General features: G+C 51.6%; 1 protein-coding gene across 1 annotated transcript; it reads right to left on the bottom strand.

Moving 5' to 3' along the window:
- Positions 1-1116: 1116 nt before the first annotated feature.
- Positions 1117-11826, bottom strand: FUT2 (fucosyltransferase 2 (H blood group)). Its single transcript, XM_054511185.2, has 2 exons — positions 10528-11826; positions 1117-3039 (listed from the first exon to the last, which is right to left on the bottom strand). The coding sequence occupies exon 2, from the start codon at positions 3035-3037 to the stop codon at positions 1889-1891; it is 1149 nt and encodes a 382-aa protein (XP_054367160.2). The 5' UTR covers positions 3038-3039; positions 10528-11826; the 3' UTR covers positions 1117-1888.
- Positions 11827-19126: the final 7300 nt, after the last annotated feature.

Here is a 19126-nt window from a genome sequence, read left to right as displayed (position 1 = left end):
ACAAGGCCTTTCACAGTCAACCCTGTTAACTTCTCTCCCACCTCTGACTCCATGTGTTCCAGCCACGCTGGCCTGGTTCGGCTCTCATGTGTAACTAGATTCCCCCTGGCACAGGGCCTTTGCACGTGTGATCTCAAGTCAGGTGGGGACGTCCAAGTTTTGCCTAGGTTGTGCCAAAGTCATGAAAGTGTCTGCAAATATAGAGAATCATTGATTTAGTTTGTTTATCTCTGGCTGTATCACAGATGACCCCAAAACTTCACAGCATCAATCTTATTGTTATGCTCACAGACTCTGTGAATCAGGAATGGAGATAGGGCTCCTCTCTGCAACATGTTGTCACGAACCTCAGCTGGATGCCTGGCTGACTTAAACGACATGTGGAATCATATCTGATGCCTACGCTGAACGACTTGAAGTTGACCTCAGCTAAGACTGCTGATTGGAGCACCTACCCGTGGTCCCGGAGTGGGGTTGGGCTTCCTCATAGCCTGGGGGCTGCCTCCATGATGCTGATGACTGAGGGGATGCTCCACCTGAACTCCACAAAACTGCGGCTGCATGAGGCCTCAGCCAACACTGCATGGAGCAGAGAGCCACCCAGCTGACCTACAGGATTGTGGGAAATAATAAATTGCTGTCATTTCAAGCCACTATGTTTTGTTAACACAGCCTTTGCTGGTGGAGATCTTGTCTGTTAGGTGCACCACCACAGACATTAACAAAGAACAAATGGACTCTCTTCAAGTTCACTGAGCTGTGCTGGTCTCTTGAGTTCTTACCAGTAATCATCCTAAGCCCTAGGAAGCCAGGGTTGCATAATTGGGGTGGGAGGTCTTAGATGCAACCAGCTACTGGCCAATAGGGCGGCGCTCTTGTAAAAACTGGGGAAAAGGTCTCCCGTCTGGGCAGACTAATTAGAAAACAGTGAGCCCTTTGGGTGGACACAGTCCCAGGAACACATAGCTTGGAGAGTAGGTTGTTGACTCTCTTGGAGTCCCACCTGCCTCCTTGGCCAAATGCCTTTGTGTAGTGAACAACCCACACCATTCAGGGCTTCTCTGTTTTGTGTCACACCTTCTTCCTTGTTAAGAGCACCCATTTTCGGGGCGCCTGGGTGGCTCAGTTGGTTAAGCGACTGCCTTCGGCTCAGGTCAGGATCCTGGAGTCCCTGGATTGAGTCCCGCATCGGGCTCCCTGCTCGGCAGGGAGTCTGCTTCTCCCTCTGACCCTCCCCCCTCTCATGTGCTCTCTCTCATTCTCTCTCAAATAAATAAATAAAATCTTAAAAAAAAAAAAAAGACTTCAAGAGCACCCATTTTCTTTCTGCAAGCCTCCACGTCTTTCAGAGGAGGCTGATCAACTCCCCAGCTGGAGGGGGCAAAGATTTATTGATCTGAAGCTAAGCCAATCCCAGGGTCTTATTCACCTTGCCCTATAATGGGTCACGTGGGCATGTGACACACTTCCGGTCAATGAGATATGCGGGGGTGGGAGGGGTAGAAGCAGTGGCTGGAGGGCTTTGGAATCTTTCTCTCACTCTTCAAAAGGGACCCAAGAACGAAGCTCTTTTTTGCTTTCTCATGAAGAGGTTGTCTGCATGTGACCCCCCGGCTATGTGGCAGCCCTTCTGGGACCATGAGGGAGCCAGTCTGAGAGGAGTTGATGGCAGTTAAACAAGATGGATGGAACCGGGGTCACCGATGACATTGCTGGGCTGCTGACTTAACTAACCCCAGAGATGCACCAACCTCTGGCCCTGTTGTATGAGACACATAAATAGGTTGTTTAAATAAGTCAGTGACTTCCGATGCAAGACGGAAGTGTCCTGGTACATGTAACCATATGCTCCTTGAGCCTTGGGAACTTGTCTTGGAGGCATGACACATCAGTGCTTGAGTAGTGGGGAGAGGTCTGCGTTGATCCCAATCCATTCCGGCAGGAAGGCTGCCTCTGGCTTAAAGACTTTGAGGAAGGGGGAGTCGGGCAGGGTGTAATTGGCCAGGTAGATGGTCTCTCCCCCCGCGAGGTAGGCGGCCCAGATCCCGAACGTCCCAATGGTCATGACGGTGTGGTTACACTGCGTGAGCAGCGCGAAGTCCTTGGAGGGGGAGTTCTCTATGCCATTGCCGGCGAACACCACGTCCCCCCGGGAGGCGTTGATGTTCTCCCGACACCAGGCCATGCCGTTGCTGGAGATCACAAAGATGGGGGAGTCGTAGCGGGCCCGGAACCAGTCCAGGGCCTGCTCTAGGTAGCCCCGGTCGGCGACCACGCCCTTCCACACCTGCGGCATGACATGCACGTAGTCCCCCCGGCGCACGTGGACCCCCACGAAGGTGCTCGGCTGCCTCCCATTCACCTGCAGGCCCCGCAGAAACTTCTGGGCGTCCTCCCGCACGTGGTCGTGCAAGGTGAACTCCCGCAGGATCTCGCCTCGCAGGTGGTGGTAGAAGGTCCAGGAGCAGGGGTAGCCGGTGAGGCGCACGTACTCCCCCGGGATGTGGCGGTAGCGCTCCTCCATCCAGTCGTTCAGGCGGTAGTTCCGCCACGGGATCCTGCTGGCCGTGGCGCCGTGCAGGACCGGGAGGCTGATTCGGAAGATGGGGGCCAGCGTGCTGTGCATCTCGGCCGGGATGAAGGCCGGCCGCCCGTTCATCTTGGCCAGGGCGTACAGGGTGGCGTACTCCCCCATCTGGTTCCCCAGGCGGCCGATGGCGTTGATCGTCCACATGCCCCTGGGCGGCTGGCTCGTGGGGTGTTCCGTCCTCGCCCAAACCAGCATCTCAGTCCACATGCCCCTGGGCGGCTGGCTCGTGGGGTGTTCCGTCCTCGCCCAAACCAGCATCTCAGTCCACATGCCCCTGGGCGGCTGGCTCGTGGGGTGTTCCGTCCTCGCCAAATCCAGCGTCTCGAAGTCCCATGTGGGGCGAATCTTCGATAGCCGCTGCTGAAGGTGAAATATGGTGGAAGCCGTGAAGACAAAGAGGATGAAGTGGGCCATGGGGAAGAAGAAAGGCGCCTGACTGCTGAGCATGGCTGTCAGGGAAGGCAGAGCAGGGAACGTTAGCTCGGGGGGCGGGGATGGAGGCCCTGGGGTGGTGCATGAATGTGCAAGCGCAGTTGAGTGTGCAAACATCATGTGGGTGTATGTGCAGATGGCTTTGCTGTGTCTGTGTCTCAAGGGGTGTGAATACTCAGGTCCACGTACGGAGGTATGTCTCCAGAGTGTGTGATGGGAGTGTGTTTACACTGAGTTCATTTATTCCTATTTACATGTGTAGATACGAGTACACGGTGTGTATCGACACACGACATGTGCATTGTATGAGTGTGTGTGTGTGTGTGCATGCATACGGGTATCTATACCTTGTATACATATATGGGTGTGAATTTGTGTACGAATAATGGACATGTGTACATTGTATCAGATCAATGTATATATATCGTGTACTTATGTGGGTGTGTACTCTAGATACAGTGTGGATATATATACACACATACACATTATGTATATATACCTTATATGTTTAAATAAGGGTGTTTATAGCCTGAATATACATACATGGGTGTCTATAGATAGGGGGTACAAGTGTATAAACCTACTATTTACTGGGGATCCAGTTCCTAGAGATGTCCATCTCTGCATGCCCTACCTATCTATATTCTCTCTGAAGGGAAATTGCCAAACCCATCCCAAATTCAACCATTTGGCCTGCCTATCCTCCTGGCCACAGCCAACTGAATGCAAGATAAACACCAGGTTCCACGGTGGCTTTGCCATTTCTTGGTCATGACAGGTTGTAGGCTGGCTCTGAAAGATGAGTTGGCCAATTCTCTCGTGAATATTTTTATTAAAAGGTCAGAAGGCAATTGATAACCTTCCCTGTGCAGGTGAGAGTTTGTTTTCTTCTCCCCTGGGTGTTGGGCACCCAGTTGAATTCAACAATTCAATCCAATTTTGACATTGTCTACCTGACTTAGTATCAGATCCAACAAGTTAAAGAGTTCAGTCCCACTTCATATGCCAACTGCAAGTCCTGAGCCATTCATACTTCTTCTGACTGATAGGTTATAAATTGACCCCCTCCTTAGGTTTAATAAATTGCTAGAATGGCTCGCAATACTCAGGAAGGCATTTTACTTACATTAGCCAGTTTATTATAAAGGAGACAAATGAATAACCAGAAGAAGTACATAGGGTAAGATCCAGAAGGAGCTTCTGTCCCATGGACCACCTTCCTGGCTCATGGGTGTGTTTGCCAAATCAGAGGCTCTCTGAAACCCATTTAGGGCTTTTATGGAGGTTTCATTATGTAGACATGATTGATTAAATCATTGGTCACTGGTAATTAACTTAATCTTCAGTACTTCTCCCCTCCCTAGAGGTTGGGGGCTGGAGATGAAAGTTCCAATCTCTTCATTAAGCTTGGTTTTTCTGGTGACCAGATGCTGAAGCTATCTAGGGGCATATGAAGAGTCACCTCATCAGAGCAAAAGACACTCCTATCACCCTATCACTCAGGAAATGCCAAGGATTTTAGGAGCCATGTGCCGGAGCTAGGGACAAAGACCAAATATCACTGTAGGAGACTACAGCAGGTGATGCTGAGAGAGGAGGTGTTGGAGTGGCTGGGACATGTCAGATGCAGGCTGAAGCAGAGGCAGCCAGTAACGGAGAGACATCTGAAGACCTGTGCAGAGAGGTAAAGAGAACTGGCCAGGAAAACCCAGAGAAAATCCCCTTGTATTTGAACAAGTATACAACCTGTTCTTTTCAACTCTAGTTACAACGGGAATTAGTTCTAGGAGTGGGGTGGTTGCACTGGACAGACCTTCTGAGAACACATGGGATTTACTGTGGTATCATAGGAGGTAGGGGCATTCCCCATCCCAGGCCATACAACTTGGGCCGGTGATTTACAGAGCAAAGCAATTAATTAAGCTCCTTCCTGGGACCCCTTGGAACAAAGTAAAGGCCCCAGAAGGATAGGGTTTGAAGATATGGTTGTTGAGCTCAAGCCAAACAGTTGACAGTGAAAGAAAGCAGGGAATGAATTGGTGCTGACTCCCAATTATGTGTCTAGAAGCCAGTAAAGGACAAGCAGAGCAAGCATTGTTTAGGATGATCACAGTTAACGCTTTATTGTTGCTAAAGACTGCATCCAGGAATGATTGATGGGCTTTGTCATTCCGCAGTCTAGGCTGGAACAACACCTGCACCATGCTGCCACAGTAAAAGTCCAGGTTTGGCCACTGATGAACTTTGGAATCGGAATAATGGGAATGGGGATATGTGGGAGGAGTCAAAAGAATGAGACCCTTCTGCTTCCCCAGCTCTTTCCAAGACTTTCCTCCTCCTTCCCTGTGCATGTGAGGTTCCCACCCATTCTTTTTAAAGCTCTTCCTCATAAGCAGGCTTTAATCAAAGCATATCCTGAAGGTCCTGCACAAAGGTAGATTCGAGATGAAAGGTTTCTGGTTGACTTGGTCCATGGCTTGGGTTCCTGGTAAAAGTACTGAACCAAGTGGCCATTAAGAAGAGAACACTGGGGCTAAACCAAGCAAGGTGTGACCTGGTTTAACCTGGGAAGCTGCCAGAAGCTATGCAGGTATGGTCCTTAATGATTAATTATGGCTGATAAAAGTTGGCACAGGACCTAATTAAGCAATATCCCTGTTTCTAAGTCACTGCCATCCTCATAGCCTATTAAGATTACATGCATTATTTTTCTTTTGTTCAAGATTTTATTTATTTGAGAGAGAGACAGACAGACAGAGATAGTGACAGAGAGCATGAGTGGGGAGGAGAGGGAGAAGCAGCTGAGCAGGGAGCCTGATGTGGGGACTCGATCCCAGGACCCTGAGACTGTGATGTGAACCCAAGGCAGGCACTTAACCGACTAAGCCACCCAGGCGCTCTGCATTATTTTTCTAGAAGAAACTCAGGTTTGTCCACTAGATGCCTGGATTTGAGTTAAACCAACTCAGGTGGGGGTCTGGTCCCCTTGGGTCATCACCAGATGTTGAGCCTAACCCGAAATGAACTCCTGGGAGGTACAATCTCCTCTCGCCCCATTCATCTTGAATGAAAGGAGCCAGAGAATCTGGACTTGCTGAATAAAGTTCACTTCACAACTCAGCTGATGCTCAGGAGAGTCTCAATCTTACTGGTCAAAAGTTCCAGATCAGGGGTGCCTGGGTGGCTCAGGTGGTTAAGCGTCTGCCTTCGGCTCAGGTCATGATCCTGGAGTCCTGGGATTGAGTCCCGCATCGGGCTCCCTGCTCGGTGGGGAGTCTGCTTCTCCCTCTGACCCTCCTCCCTCTCAGGCTCTCTGTCTCTCATTCTCTCTGTCTCAAAAAAATAAATAAAATCTTAAAAATAAATAAATAAATAAATAAATAAATAAATAAAATCTTAAAAAAAAAAAAAAAAAGGCCCTACATTTTTGCTCACTCAACCCATAGACCTTGTGTGTTATGTGTTGGATTGTGTCTTTCTGCCAAAGGTATACTGGAATCCTAACTCCTGTTACTGCAGAATATGACCTTATTTGAGACAGGGTCTTTACAGAAGTGACCGAGTTAAAACGAGGTCATCCTAAGGTGGACTCTAATCCAACAGGACTGGTGTCTTTATAAAAAAAAAAAAAAACTAAACTAAAACACAGCCCATGGTGTATCGTATGATATTGGTCCAAGGCTGGCCTCTTTATTGCCAGCTCATGATGTGCGGGCATGGGTGGTGTGGCTCAAGAGACTCATCTGTATCAAGCAGATTCTCTCCCTCGCAAATGTGAAGTCAGAAGCACAGAGAGGGTGGCCGGTTGGTGGTGGGGCTGGTGGCTAAAGGGCCTATTAGGGCCACGTGCAGCCATGTTGAGCCATATCTAAGATGGACCAGGGAAATCCATAAGCACATTGAATTCGATCCTGAGAATAAAAAGGAAGAGGATCCTGAGGGAGAAATGGAAAGTAGGACTGGGACCCTGATGGTTTCCTGGTTCCTGTCTCCTCAAGGCCACTTGTGCTTACGTTCATGTCCAGGTCCCAACACGATTCCTCAAGACCCCGCCCCCGATGCTGGGCAGAAGGAACTGTCTGGAGACTGGGAAGCAGGAGGAAGCTGGGGAAAGGAGGGGCCACCCCAGGTAGGAGGAGGGAGAACTCCCCCCCGGAGTGGCCTCGTGCCTTCTTCCCACTTCTTCTGGGTGTTTTTCTCTTCCTTTCACCAACTAGATTGTGAGCCTTCGAAGGGCAAGGAGTCGACTTAGCTCCTCTGTCTAGTTCTGAATTTGCCAAGAACAGGACGTGGGACAACAGGGGCCAAGGGAAATGCTTGTGGGAAGGCAGAAGGATGGAGGGAAGGAAGGAAGGGAGGGAGGAAGGGGGGAAGGAGAGAGGAGAGAAATGGAAAAAGAGACAGGAAAAGAGAAAGAGAGGTAACTAGACCGAGAGGAACACAGGGACAGAGCCAGAGAGAGAAAGAGCAGGAAGAGAGATAGACAAGGAGAGATGGAGACACAGAGAGAAAGATGGAGACAGGGAAAGAGAGAGGGAGAAAGAAAGAGAGACGGGGAGAAAGAAAGAGAGACAGGAACAGAAAAACCACAAGAGAGACAGAGAGAGTGAGAGACGGAAAGAGAGGGAGAGAGAAATAAGGCAGATGGGGTGGATCTGCCCGCACTCAGTCCAGCTCTGGCCCCTGTTCTGTCCCAATTCTGTGTCTCCAAGTGAGTCTCTGTCTGGATCATTCAGTCCCAGTTTCCTGATCACACACACAGCTCCGTGAAGGAAGGGACAGCGTTGGTCTTATTCCCTCTGTATCCCCGGCAGCCCACAGCCAACGGGGCTCGACACATAGTAGGTGCTCAAGAAATGTATGCAGAAGGAATGTGGGTCTGTCTCCACCTGTCAAGACCCAGTTGGGCTCCATCTGTTGCTTTTCCTCCTTACAGCAAATGTCTGCCAACATCTCCCTGTCTTGAGTTCCTCTCTCTCTCTCTCTCTTTTTTTTTTTTGTTTTTGTTTTTGAATCCATTTCCCGGCACCAAGTAGGTAAAGAGATGAATACTGGAAGGACGACCTTCACAATCAAACCTCTTAATTTCTGGGCTGGCCCTGAATATCCCCTCGAAATATGTTTACAGCAGACAGAAAGACAAGAAGGCTAGTTTTGTTTGGGTAAAAAGGAAGACAGAATGTTCTAGAACAGCATCTCTCAGCTTCCTTGGTGGTTTCCTGCTTCCTCCCTTGGGAAGAGGGAGGGTCCACTGTTGAGAGGCCTAAGGGAAGCACCTGCAGACCTTGACCCCCTGTCCTTGAGCGAGGCTGTGGGGAGAGGAAGGAGGGAGGCTTACAGGGTGAAGGGAACCCAGTGTCTGGGAGTGGGGCGTGGATCTGGAGAGAAGCTCAGGGGAGTGCGGTCATTAGCCTCATGTTGGCTATGTGACTTTGACCAAGGGCCTTTACTTCTCAGTGTTGTCATCCAAAAGCTGGGGATAATAATACTTCTCCTCAGGGCTGTGTGAGCACAACATGGGTTAGGAAATCTGAACTGAATGCTTAAGAGTGTGGGCCAATCCTGCAGGTCAGTGCAAACACGCCCATTGAAAGCAAAGGCAAAGTGAGTCTCAGGGACTAGTCAGAGAGGGGTCTAGGGGGCAAGCCTGGGGAAAGGCCAGGGCTGGGGCGTGGAGCTGGGCACAGGGAGATTTGGGGAAATGCCAACGGCCAACCAGCCAACCGCTGGGAGTCTGCATGAAAAGCAGACTTGGGGCAAGTGGGAGGAGTCTGCCTTCCCCCTAGTCCTGGAGAGCAGAAAGTCCACTTCCTTATCTGTCCTCAATCCCTGCAGAGGCATCAGGCACTTCAGGCCAGCCAAGGAGGGAGGGGCAAGAGGAGGGGTCAAGGGGCGCCTGGGTGGCTCAGTCGGTTTGGCTCAGGTCATGATCCCCCGGTCCTGGGATGGAGCCCTGCGTCTGACTCTCTGCTCAGTGCTGAGCCTGCTTCTCCCTCTCCCTCTGCCCCTCCGCTCTAGCTCCTGCTCACTCTCTTGCTCTCTATCTCAAATAAAAAAAAAAAAAAAAGAGGAAGGGTCAAGCGCCCTTCCTCCATCCGGGTCCCCCGGCGGCCGTCCCTTGGGCGATCGCAGCAGGAGGATTGGAGAATAGAAAGGGGCCCCAACTTTGAAGGAGGAGCCCAGCCTGCAGGTCCCTCAGAAAAATGGGGCCACCAGTATCTGCCCATAATTCCTTTTTTTTTTTCTTTAAGATTTTATCCATTTGCGAGAGAGAGAATGAGAGACAGAGAGCATGAGAGGGGGAGGGTCAGAGGGAGAAGCAGACTCCCCGCCGAGCAGGGAGCCCGATGCGGGACTCGATCCCGGGACTCCGGGACCATGACCTGAGCCGAAGGCAGTCGCCCAACCAACTGAGCCACCCAGGCGCCCCTGCCCATAATTACTTTTAAACTCTCTCGGTCTCATATGCCAGGCTGCGCCTCGTCCTCTCTGTCCTCTCCCCTCTGGAGCCTGGCCCCAGGCGCCTCGCTTCCCCCCCCTCCCCGCCCCGTCCCCACCCCCAGAGCTGGCCTGGCCCCCTCCTCAGCTCACAGCCCTCCCACAGCCATGTTGAGCCATATCTAAGATGGACCAGGGAAATCCATGGGCTTCCCATCCCCCACCCAGCCAGGTTTTGCTACCAAGAAATAACTCCCTCTCCCACGTCCCCAGGCCCAGTGGTCACAGTCTTGATTTGCATGTTTTCCGCTCGGAAAACCCCTCCCTAGCCCTTCCCAGCCTCTCGCCCAGGTAATCCCAGATCACCCAGTGCAGTCCCCACCCTACCGCTCTGGGCATTGCAGGTTTGTCCTATCCTTCCCATCGCCCGGAATTCACAGTGTAAGCGCGGCTCTGGGGAAGGGCTTGGGACACAGATGTGAGGCCACCACTTTGATGTCCCCAACTTGATTCCCAGGACGGCAATGGAAGGGGTGACTGGGAGCCAGGGATCCCTGGGGCCATGGTGGGCCGGGGGGTGGGGGCGGCGGCTCGGGGGCTCTGAGGACCCCGGGGTCCTGTGGTTGGGTCCTGCGTCCGTCCCCGGGGGTGGGGGAGCAGACCCCGAGAAGCGACCAGGAAACTTTAGTACTGCAGGCTCGTCCCCGGCCTCTGGTCGGCACAGTGATTCTCAAGTAGGTTCCAGGAAATGGGTGAAGGGAGGGAAGGAGTTGGAAGCCTGGGGCGGGGGAGGGGCGAGTGGGGGTGATGGAGGAGGGTGGGGGTTCAGGTATCAGATCAGTTAGGAGGGAAGGTGAGGGGAGCCGAGTGAGGCGGCGTCTGGGGGGCTGGAGGCAGAGGACGGGGACGCCTGGGCTGTGAGGGATGGACCCTCTGCCTCCGGAGACTCGGGGGTGAGGGCATCCCAGAGGGGATCCCTGAGTTCAAGTGTGTCCCCGCTCCTGCCCCGTGTGCCCGCGTGCTGCGGGTAGGGGAGAACCCCCCCCCCCCCCCGCGCCGTCTCTCACCTGGTTCTGGCTGCAGGAATCCGGGGAGCCGCCGACGTGGTTGCTCAGCGAGCAGATCAGGGTGCTCCCTCCCCTGAGGTCGACTCCTTACTCAGAAATCTGAACTTCCAGCCCTCTGTCCGGAAAACTCCGCCCAGGATCTACCTGGCCTTCCAGAGCCGTAAGGGAGCGGGGCGGCTGGGCCTGGGGAGCCAGGTGTGCCCGGAGCCCGGCCTCCTCCCTCCCCACGTGACTGCCGGGAAGCTGGCCAGGAAGACTGACCCGAGGAGGAGGAGGAGGAAGAGGAGGAGGAGGAGGAGGAGGAGGAGGAGGAGGAGGAGGAGGAGGAGGATCGCGTCCCGCGGGGCCAGGCTCTTCCCGATTCAGTCCTCTCAGGGTCCTGCTTTTATTTATTTTGGCAACACCGGTAGCATTTACGTGGTCTATCAATCTCATTCCATCCTCACAATTCGGGGAGGTCGACCCTCTCAGCAGTGCTACGGTGCAGAGGGGGATACCGAGGCACAGACAGGTGAAGTAACTTGCTCAAGGGCACACAGCTAGGCAGTCAGAGAAGCTAGAATTCGAAACCAGGCAGGCCAGGATCTTGGAAAACACCTGGCGAATACCAACTCTTCCCCCTTTCCCTTCTTTCAAAAAACGAGAATCCCCTAATGGTACGTCAGCCGGCCAGGCTCTGCGGGTCTACCGCTGCCAAAACTCAACTGCAAGATCGACGAGGAATTTTGCGGGGGAGGGATGAGGCGGGCACCTCCAGAGCCCCCAACATTCCTAACGCTGAAAGAGGGACACGAGCAGCCCCTCCCGGCCCCTCAGTGAGGCGACAGGAGGCTTGCTGCACCGTCTCTAAATCTCACACTCAACTGCTTCGCTGCAAAAAAAAAAGAATCTGAATCTGATCAAGCCTCACAGTGTGATCACCAGCTTTCACAAAACAGGAGGATAGAGTTGCCGGTGAATGGACACCACGAGGGTGCCAGGAGCCAAGTCCAGAATGTGGGACAGTCTACAGGACCCTATGACCCAGTTTCCCCAACACTGGGGAGAAAAGAAAAAAAGAAGCAAAGGGAGCCTTATAATATGCACAAAGCAGATCCTGGGCTCAGAAATGTATAAACGGATTTTTTTTTTTTTTTTTTTTTTACCTGTATGGATGTCTGAACGGATATCCAAAAGTCACGGGATGTGGGACACATCTGCCCTATGTAATGTTTAGCAGCCTCGGTCCTCAGTCACTAAATGCTGCGGTAACATCGGACGACCACTGTGACAACTAAAAATGCCCCACAGATGCCCAGAATGCCCCCCGCCTGGGACAGTACTCCCCAACTGAGGACTGCTGATCTACCCCTTCAGCAGGACCAGCGGCTGGTAAAAGCTTAACAACCAGCTCCATTGGGGGCGGGGGATCCCTGCTTAGTGGCATTTGCCAATTTCCGTGGTATAAAGACCCCACCCCACCCCGCCCCCCAGCCAATTTCAAGCAACCAACACAGACATCACACCAAACTGCAAAGAGATGCACAGAACACTGATATATAATACCCAGTAAACAGATACAGTAGATAACCTCAAGAGATAGTAGTATTGGACTGTAATAAAATAGTCAGGGCATGAGGAATTTTGAGCCTTCATTGCCTTTGGTTTGATATAATGTATTCACTTGTGATACATTTTAATTCTAGGTAATGCCTGTGCTTAAAAATCAGCCCGGAAACCTAACCATTCATTGGCGCTCTCTCTCTCTCTCTCTCTCTCTCTCTCTCTCTCTCTCTCCCCCTCTCTCGGTATGTGCTGACCCCAACACACACTGCTTGGGGTCTGGCTTCATCTTTGGTGCTTCTCATCGGAGTGTGGGCACACCTCAGACATCCTGGGGGTCGGGTTCTGGACATTCACCATAAAGGGAATATCGTGGGCCGCCTACGTGGCGCAGTTGTTTGAGCGTCTGATTCTTGGTTTCGGCTCAGGTCGTCATCTCGGGGTCCTGGGATCGAGCCCCATGTTGGGGTCTGTTCTCAGAGGGGAGTCTGCTTGAGATTCTCTTCCTCTCCATCTGCCCCTCCCCTGCTCACACGCACAAGCATTCTCTCTCTCCAATAAATAAATCTTAAAAAAATAAAAATAGGGCGCCTGGGTGGCTCAGTTGGTTAAGGGACTGCCTTCAGTTCAGGTCATGATCCCAGAGTCCCGGAATGGAGTCCCGCATCGGGCTCCTGGCTCAGCAGGAAGTCTGCTTCCCCCTCTGACCCTCTCCCCTCTCATGCTCTCTCTCGCTCTCTCAAACAAATAAATAAAATCTTTAAAAAAATAAAAATAAAAACAAAGCAAGGATCTCAATAAAGTGAGTCAAATGAATTTTTTGGTTTCTCAGTGCATATAAAAGTTATGTTTAGGGGCGCCTGGCTGGCTCGGTGAAGGGTTTGATTCTTGATCTCGGTGTCATGAGTTCAAGCTCAAAGTCAGGCAGAGAGATTACTTTAAAAAGGGGGGCATATGTTTACACTCTACTGTAGACCATTAAGTGTCTGAAAAAACCAGTTACTCACCAAGGGGCATCTGGGTGGCTCAGTTGGTTAAGTGGCTGCCTTCGGCTCAGGTCATGATCTTGGAGTTCTGGGATCGAGCCCCACATTGGGCTCCCTCCTCAGCGGGGAGTCTGCTTCTCCCTCTCCCCTGCTCATGCTCACTCTCTCAAAAAATAAATAAATAAATAAATAAAATCTTTATATATACAGAAAGTTACTGACCCTAATTTAAAAATGCTTTACTGCTAAAAAATGCTAACCATTGGGGCGCCTGGGTGGCTCAGTTCGTTAAGCGTCTGCCTTCGGCTCAGGTCATGATCCCGGGGTCCTGGGATCGAACCCCGCATCAGGCTCCCTGCTCCACGGGAAGCCTGCTTCTCCCCCTCCCACTCCCCCTGCTTGTGTTCCCTCTCTCGCTGTGTCTTTTTCTGTCAAATAAATAAAATCTTTTTTTTTAAAGATTTTATTTATTTATTTGAGAGAGAGAGAGAATGAGAGACAGAGAGCACAAGAGGGAAGAGGGTCAGAGGGAGAAGCAGACCCCCCGCTGAGCAGGGAGCCCGATGTGGGACTCGATCCTGGGACTCCAGGATCATGACCTGAGCCGAAGGCAGTCGCTTAACCAACTGAGCCACCCAGGCGCCCCAAATAAATAAAATCTTAAAAAAAAAGAAATGCTAACCATCGTCTGAGCTTTTAGTGAGTTGTAATCACTGATCACAGATCACCAACAGAAATATAATAATAATGAAAAAGTTGGAAATATCGCAAGAATTACCAAAACGTGACACAGAGACAGCTAGTGAGCAAATGCTGTTGGAAAATGGTGCCTATAGACTTGCTTGATGCAGGGTTGCGGCAATCCTTCAATTTGTAAAAAAAAAAAAAAATTGCGGTATCTGCCAAGTGTAATAAAACGAAACCCGATACAAGGTCCTGCTCAAACACTCAAACGCTTGTTATGTCTCCATGAACACTGGTCCATGTCCTCTTGGAGTCCAGCCAACGTGCTCAGAGGAAGTGAAGCCTGTCCTGCAGGAGGAGAGAGGCCACACGGAGGACGCCTGACAGTCCCAAACAAGCTCCGTGCTGAGTGTAGCTGCCTGAGGGACCTCCCACACCACACAGAGTCAAGAACCCAGTCAATCCACGTAATTGTGAGAAGTCATCGATTCTGCACTTAGAATCATTACATTTTGGGGGTGGCTTGTTACACAGCATTAGCTAGCTGAAACACCTCCCATTCAGGTGACAGGTCCCTGAGAGCAGGAAGCATGTCCGCTTTGCTCATTACTGGGTCTCCACTGTCTAGAATGTTTCCTGGCAGATGGCAGGTGCTCTATACATATTTGTGGGAAGAAGGAGAGAAGGAGGGAAGGAAGGAAAGGAGGGAGGGAAGGGTTTTCAGAACTCCACCTCCTGGGATGATGTCCATGAGATGTAGGTGAAGCTGGTCACTGCCCACCAGCCTCTATGTGTGTATGATAGCGTGGTTCTTTGGAGGGGGGGTGCTGTATGTATCATACACAGTACTTACTACCTCATTCCATGACCAGGGTTGGGATGCCAGAATGAAGATTTGTTACCTAATAAAGAATTGTCCTGAACCCCCATGACTCTGGAACATTTTGCCAGACCCGTATGCAGGTAAAAAAAAGAAAAGTGTTTAGGACTATCTGAGTCCAGGAAGTGTTTTTGCTTATTGACCACAGGGTTAGAGGGGCCCCGGGCCACATGTGGGAGCATGGGTGGGATGCTTGGGGTGACCACACATTGCAGAGCAGAGGGCGAGACGCTGGCGATCCCCCATCTCCCGCCATCCACAGGCTCTGCATCAGTCAGGAGACACTCGGTGTAAACTAAAGGACTATTTCAAACCTGCTTCCAGCCTCCCTGTGAGGCTCTGGGCAGCGCCCCCCGCCCCCCGAAGTTTACTTGTAGCCTCTACCATTGAACTGGGAGCCCTCTGGGGTGAAAACCAGGGCCAGGCCACCCCTAAGCTTGTCCCTGGACACAAAAAGGGGCATTGGTGAATTTCTTTAAAATGTACTATGGAATTTGGATTCAACAGCTCGCACAAAAGTAGACAAACTGGTACAACAAAGCCCCATACACCCATCGCTCAGTTTTCAACTTGTTGCCAGTCCGGCTTGTTCTGTCCTTTGCCTTTTCGCTCAATCTGCACACATTTCAGTGTGTTCCTCTTACCGATAAGAATATTTAAAAATGGGGGGAGCACCTGGGTGGCTCAGTTGGTTAAGCCTCTGCCTTCAGCTCAGGTCACGATCCCGGGGTTCTGGGATCGAGCCCCGCCTCGGGCTCCCCGCTCAGCGGGAAGCCTGCTTCTCCCTCTCCCTCTGCCTGCCTCTCTGCCTACTTGTTCTCTCTCTCTCTCTGTCAAATAAATGAATAAAATCTTAAAAAAAAAAAAAAGAATATTTAAAAATGGGGATGCCTGGGGGGCTCAGTCAGTTAAGCCTCTGCCTTCGGCTCAAGTCATGATCTCAGGGTCCTGGGATTGAGCCCCGCATTGGGCTTCCTGCTCAATGGGGAGTCTGCTTCTCCCTCTCCCTCTGCCTGCCATTGCCCCTGCTTGTGCTCTTTCCCTCTGTCAAATAAATAAATAAAATCCTTAAAAAAAAAGACATTTAAAAATGTATAGCAAACACCATGCTGTTACTAGCCCTAAAATTAAATCATCTCTGAGTATCATATAATACCCAAATTATGATTTCCCTGATGGTCTCAAAGCTGCCTTTTTTTTTTCTTTCAACCTACAACAGCACATCCTCAAGCACAAGTGGAAATCCACGGGTCCCCACCCCAGCGTCCACGTTTACCAGCACCCCTTGCTTTGTGTGCAATAATAGCTAACACTTGCGACATGTGTCCATGTGCCGGGCACGGTTCATTTTTTATAACAGTTTGGCTGAGACAGAATTCACATACTGTAAAATGTAAAGCACACAAATCACTTAAAGTATGTAACTGGATGGTTTGTAGTGGCCTGCAGATCAGTGGCTTAGAAACCCGTGGCTGCAGAAGTGTGCACTCATCTCTACAATCACTGAAGAACATTGTCACTCCCCACCCCCACAAAAAAGCAAGCCTGAACCCATAAGCACTCACTAGCCAGGCACCCACCGGTCTGCTTTCTTCTATCCCTATGGCTCTGCCTTTTCTGGACATTTCGCACAGTATGTGGTTCTTTTTTTTTGTTTTTTTTTTTAAAGATTTTATTTATTTATTTGACAGAGAGGGAACACAAGCAGGGGGAGTGGGAGAGGGAGAAGCAGGCTTCCTGCTGAGCAGGGAGCCCGATGTGGGGCTCGATCGCAGGACCCTGGGATCATGACCTGAGCCCAAGGCAGACGCCTAACGACTGAGCCACCCACGCGCCCCCAGTATGTGGTTCTTTAGCCGGGTCCGGGTCCTGTTTTAATCCTCAGAGAGGGGAAGTCACTTGCCCAGGGTGACACAGCGAGTGAGGGTGGGAGCCTGGCAGCCTCAGTCTGTGCCCAGCGTGTGCACTTAGCCACAGAGCTATGGGTCCTCTCTGAGCCACTGTGCGAACGAAGCGTGTTCCACGTTGGGCTTAGGGAGCGGAGGCATCAGCAGCTGAGAAATGAACTTTATGCAGCAAACCCCATCTCCCTGGCTCCTTGTGTTCAAGTCCACGGCCACCAGAAGGGATGGTACCACCCAGGAGTCTATTTCTGGTTGGGCCCAATGCCTGGTTGTGACCCAAGGCGCCCAGACCCCCGGCTGGGTTGGCTCAATTTGGGTAGAGGCATCCATCCGGTTGACGAGCCTGCGTTTCTTCTGGAAAGAGCTCTCTGGCCTCTGAGGGTTTCGGGGGACTTACAAACCATGAGCGGGGATGGGGCTGCTGGATCACCCGTGGGGCACACCTCTATGATAGCCTCCATGGCCTCCCAGTTCCAACCAGGTCACACCCTGCTTGACTCACACCCAGTGCCTTCCCCTTGCTGGCCCTGGGTTCCCTAGCCAACCAGGAACACAGCAGCCTGTTTTTTTAATCTGCTGGTGTGCGGAGTGAGAAGCTTGGCAGGGGCTCAATGCTTGTCCAAGCCGTTTAATAGGTAGGCGTGAAACTCTATCAGTTCTTTAGGGCTTCTGTAACAAGGACACAACTGCGAGCCTTAAAACCATAGAAAATTATTCCTTCCCAGTTTGGAGGCTGGAAGCCCGTCGTCTCTGCCCCTGTCATCCCAGGGCGCCGGCCCCTCGAGGGTCTGTGTCATCGGCCACGTGGGAGGCGGGGCCCACCCTACCCCACCAGGACCTCATCTTAACTAATTGACCTGCAAAGACGCTATGTCCAAATAAGGGCACATGCTGAGGTCCTGGGCGTTAGGCTTTCCACCTATCTTTCTGGGGGACACAACTCGGCCTGTAACAGACACGTACGGGGGGCTCCATCATTGTCTGGAATACACGGCTACGTGGCTCCCGTCCCCGGCTTCCTTCTGTCCCCTGCGGGGAGTTCAGGGCAGAGCTCAGTAAATATTTGTGACTGATTTGGTGAGATTTATGGCTGACAGCTGGCCAATTTCTGCTTCAGCCTTCATGACCACTTCCTCTTCCAAACAAGGCCCTTCAAACACCAGGAGCAGAGCTGGGTCCCCTTTGCCTTGAGATTAAACAGAACGCAATATGGTTTTAGTGAGCTACTCCACCCAGCTCCAGGAAGAGAGCAGCGCCCGCTCTTTGCACCTGCAGGGCCCCTTCCTGGTGGGGACCTCCCCAGGAGAGTGGCTGGGAGGATGGGTCTTCTCAATCTTCCTTGGCCCACGCCCCGCCCACGACCTAATCACTTCCCGAAGGTCCCACCTCCAGATGCCAGCACACTGGGGAGTTGAAGGCCCAACACATGAATTTTGGAGGGACACGAACACTCGGTCCGCAGCGGATGCCATCGGCCAGAGCAAGGCAAAGAAGGTGGGAGGGGAGAGTTGGAGCTGCTGTGGGGAGGGGGGCACGGGAGTATTTTATTGAAATGTGAGATCCAGTAGCCATTCCCTTCTGTACTTTGATATTGTTGCAGAATTGGTAGAGGGTCAGAGGTCACGGCTCAGGTTCCTGGAACAGGGACAATTAGGAAAAGATGTTGACTTGGTAAATTATCCTGTGGAGGAGCGACTTGGCATTGAGAGGAGGGAGGAAAAACAGAGGGAAGTTAAGCCCGCCTGATTCTAGGGCAGAGGGCTGGGAGTCGCTTGTGTCCCCACAAAAATGCCTATGTGGAGGTCCTAACCCCCAGCACCCCAGAATGTGACCTTATCTGGAGATAGGATCTTTAGGGATGCAATTATATTAAAATGAGGGCGTTAAGTGGGGGCCAATCTTTGATGACTGGTGTCCTAACAGGAGGAGGAAGTTGGTGGAGACAAATTTCTTCCAGAAGGGGGCCCGGGAACTAGCCTCCCAACCCCCACCCTACCCCAGCCCCAGGAGAGCCTTCAGAGGGACCAGGACACCATCTGACAACAACCTCACCGGACAAGGCAAGCAGAACCATCCAGCTAAACCCTGCCCAAATCCCTGACCCACACAAACTATACTCCAAAATTTTGGAGTAATTTGGGGATAGCTCACACAGAACCTCCCTCCTGCTTCCCCTCCCCTTCCTTCCAGACCCTTCTGGTGCTTTCTCCAGCATCCCCCCTACCCTCAGGCCCAGACCTTGCTGATTCTATTGGGACTTCAGGAAGTAAATTGGGGTCAAAATGGCTCTGGGGAGATACAATATTATTGATAAGTGGAAACAAAGGTGCTCAACCTCAGAAGCATGCCCGGAAATGGGCATTCAGATAAGTAAGACACTTAGAGCGTAAAACAGGAAAGGGATGGGATGGAAATGTTCTCTAAACCAGTGTGCTTGCTTATGCTCAGTGACAATTTTCTTTTTTTTTTTTTTAAAGATTATTTATTTATTTATTTGACAGAGAGAGACACAGCGAGAGAGGGAACACAAGCAGGGGGAGTGGGAGAGGGAGAAGCAGGCCTCCCGCCGAGCAGGGAGCCCGATGTGGGACTCGCTCCCAGGA

Source organism: Mirounga angustirostris, unplaced genomic scaffold, assembly GCF_029215605.1.
Source record: "Mirounga angustirostris isolate CCGP_5_RB_7025 unplaced genomic scaffold, mMirAng1.0.hap1 SCAF_16, whole genome shotgun sequence".
NCBI classification, from domain to species: Eukaryota; Metazoa; Chordata; class Mammalia; order Carnivora; family Phocidae; genus Mirounga; species Mirounga angustirostris.
Note: the sequence above shows the minus strand (reverse complement) of the source record. Positions and strands in the feature narration are given on the sequence as shown.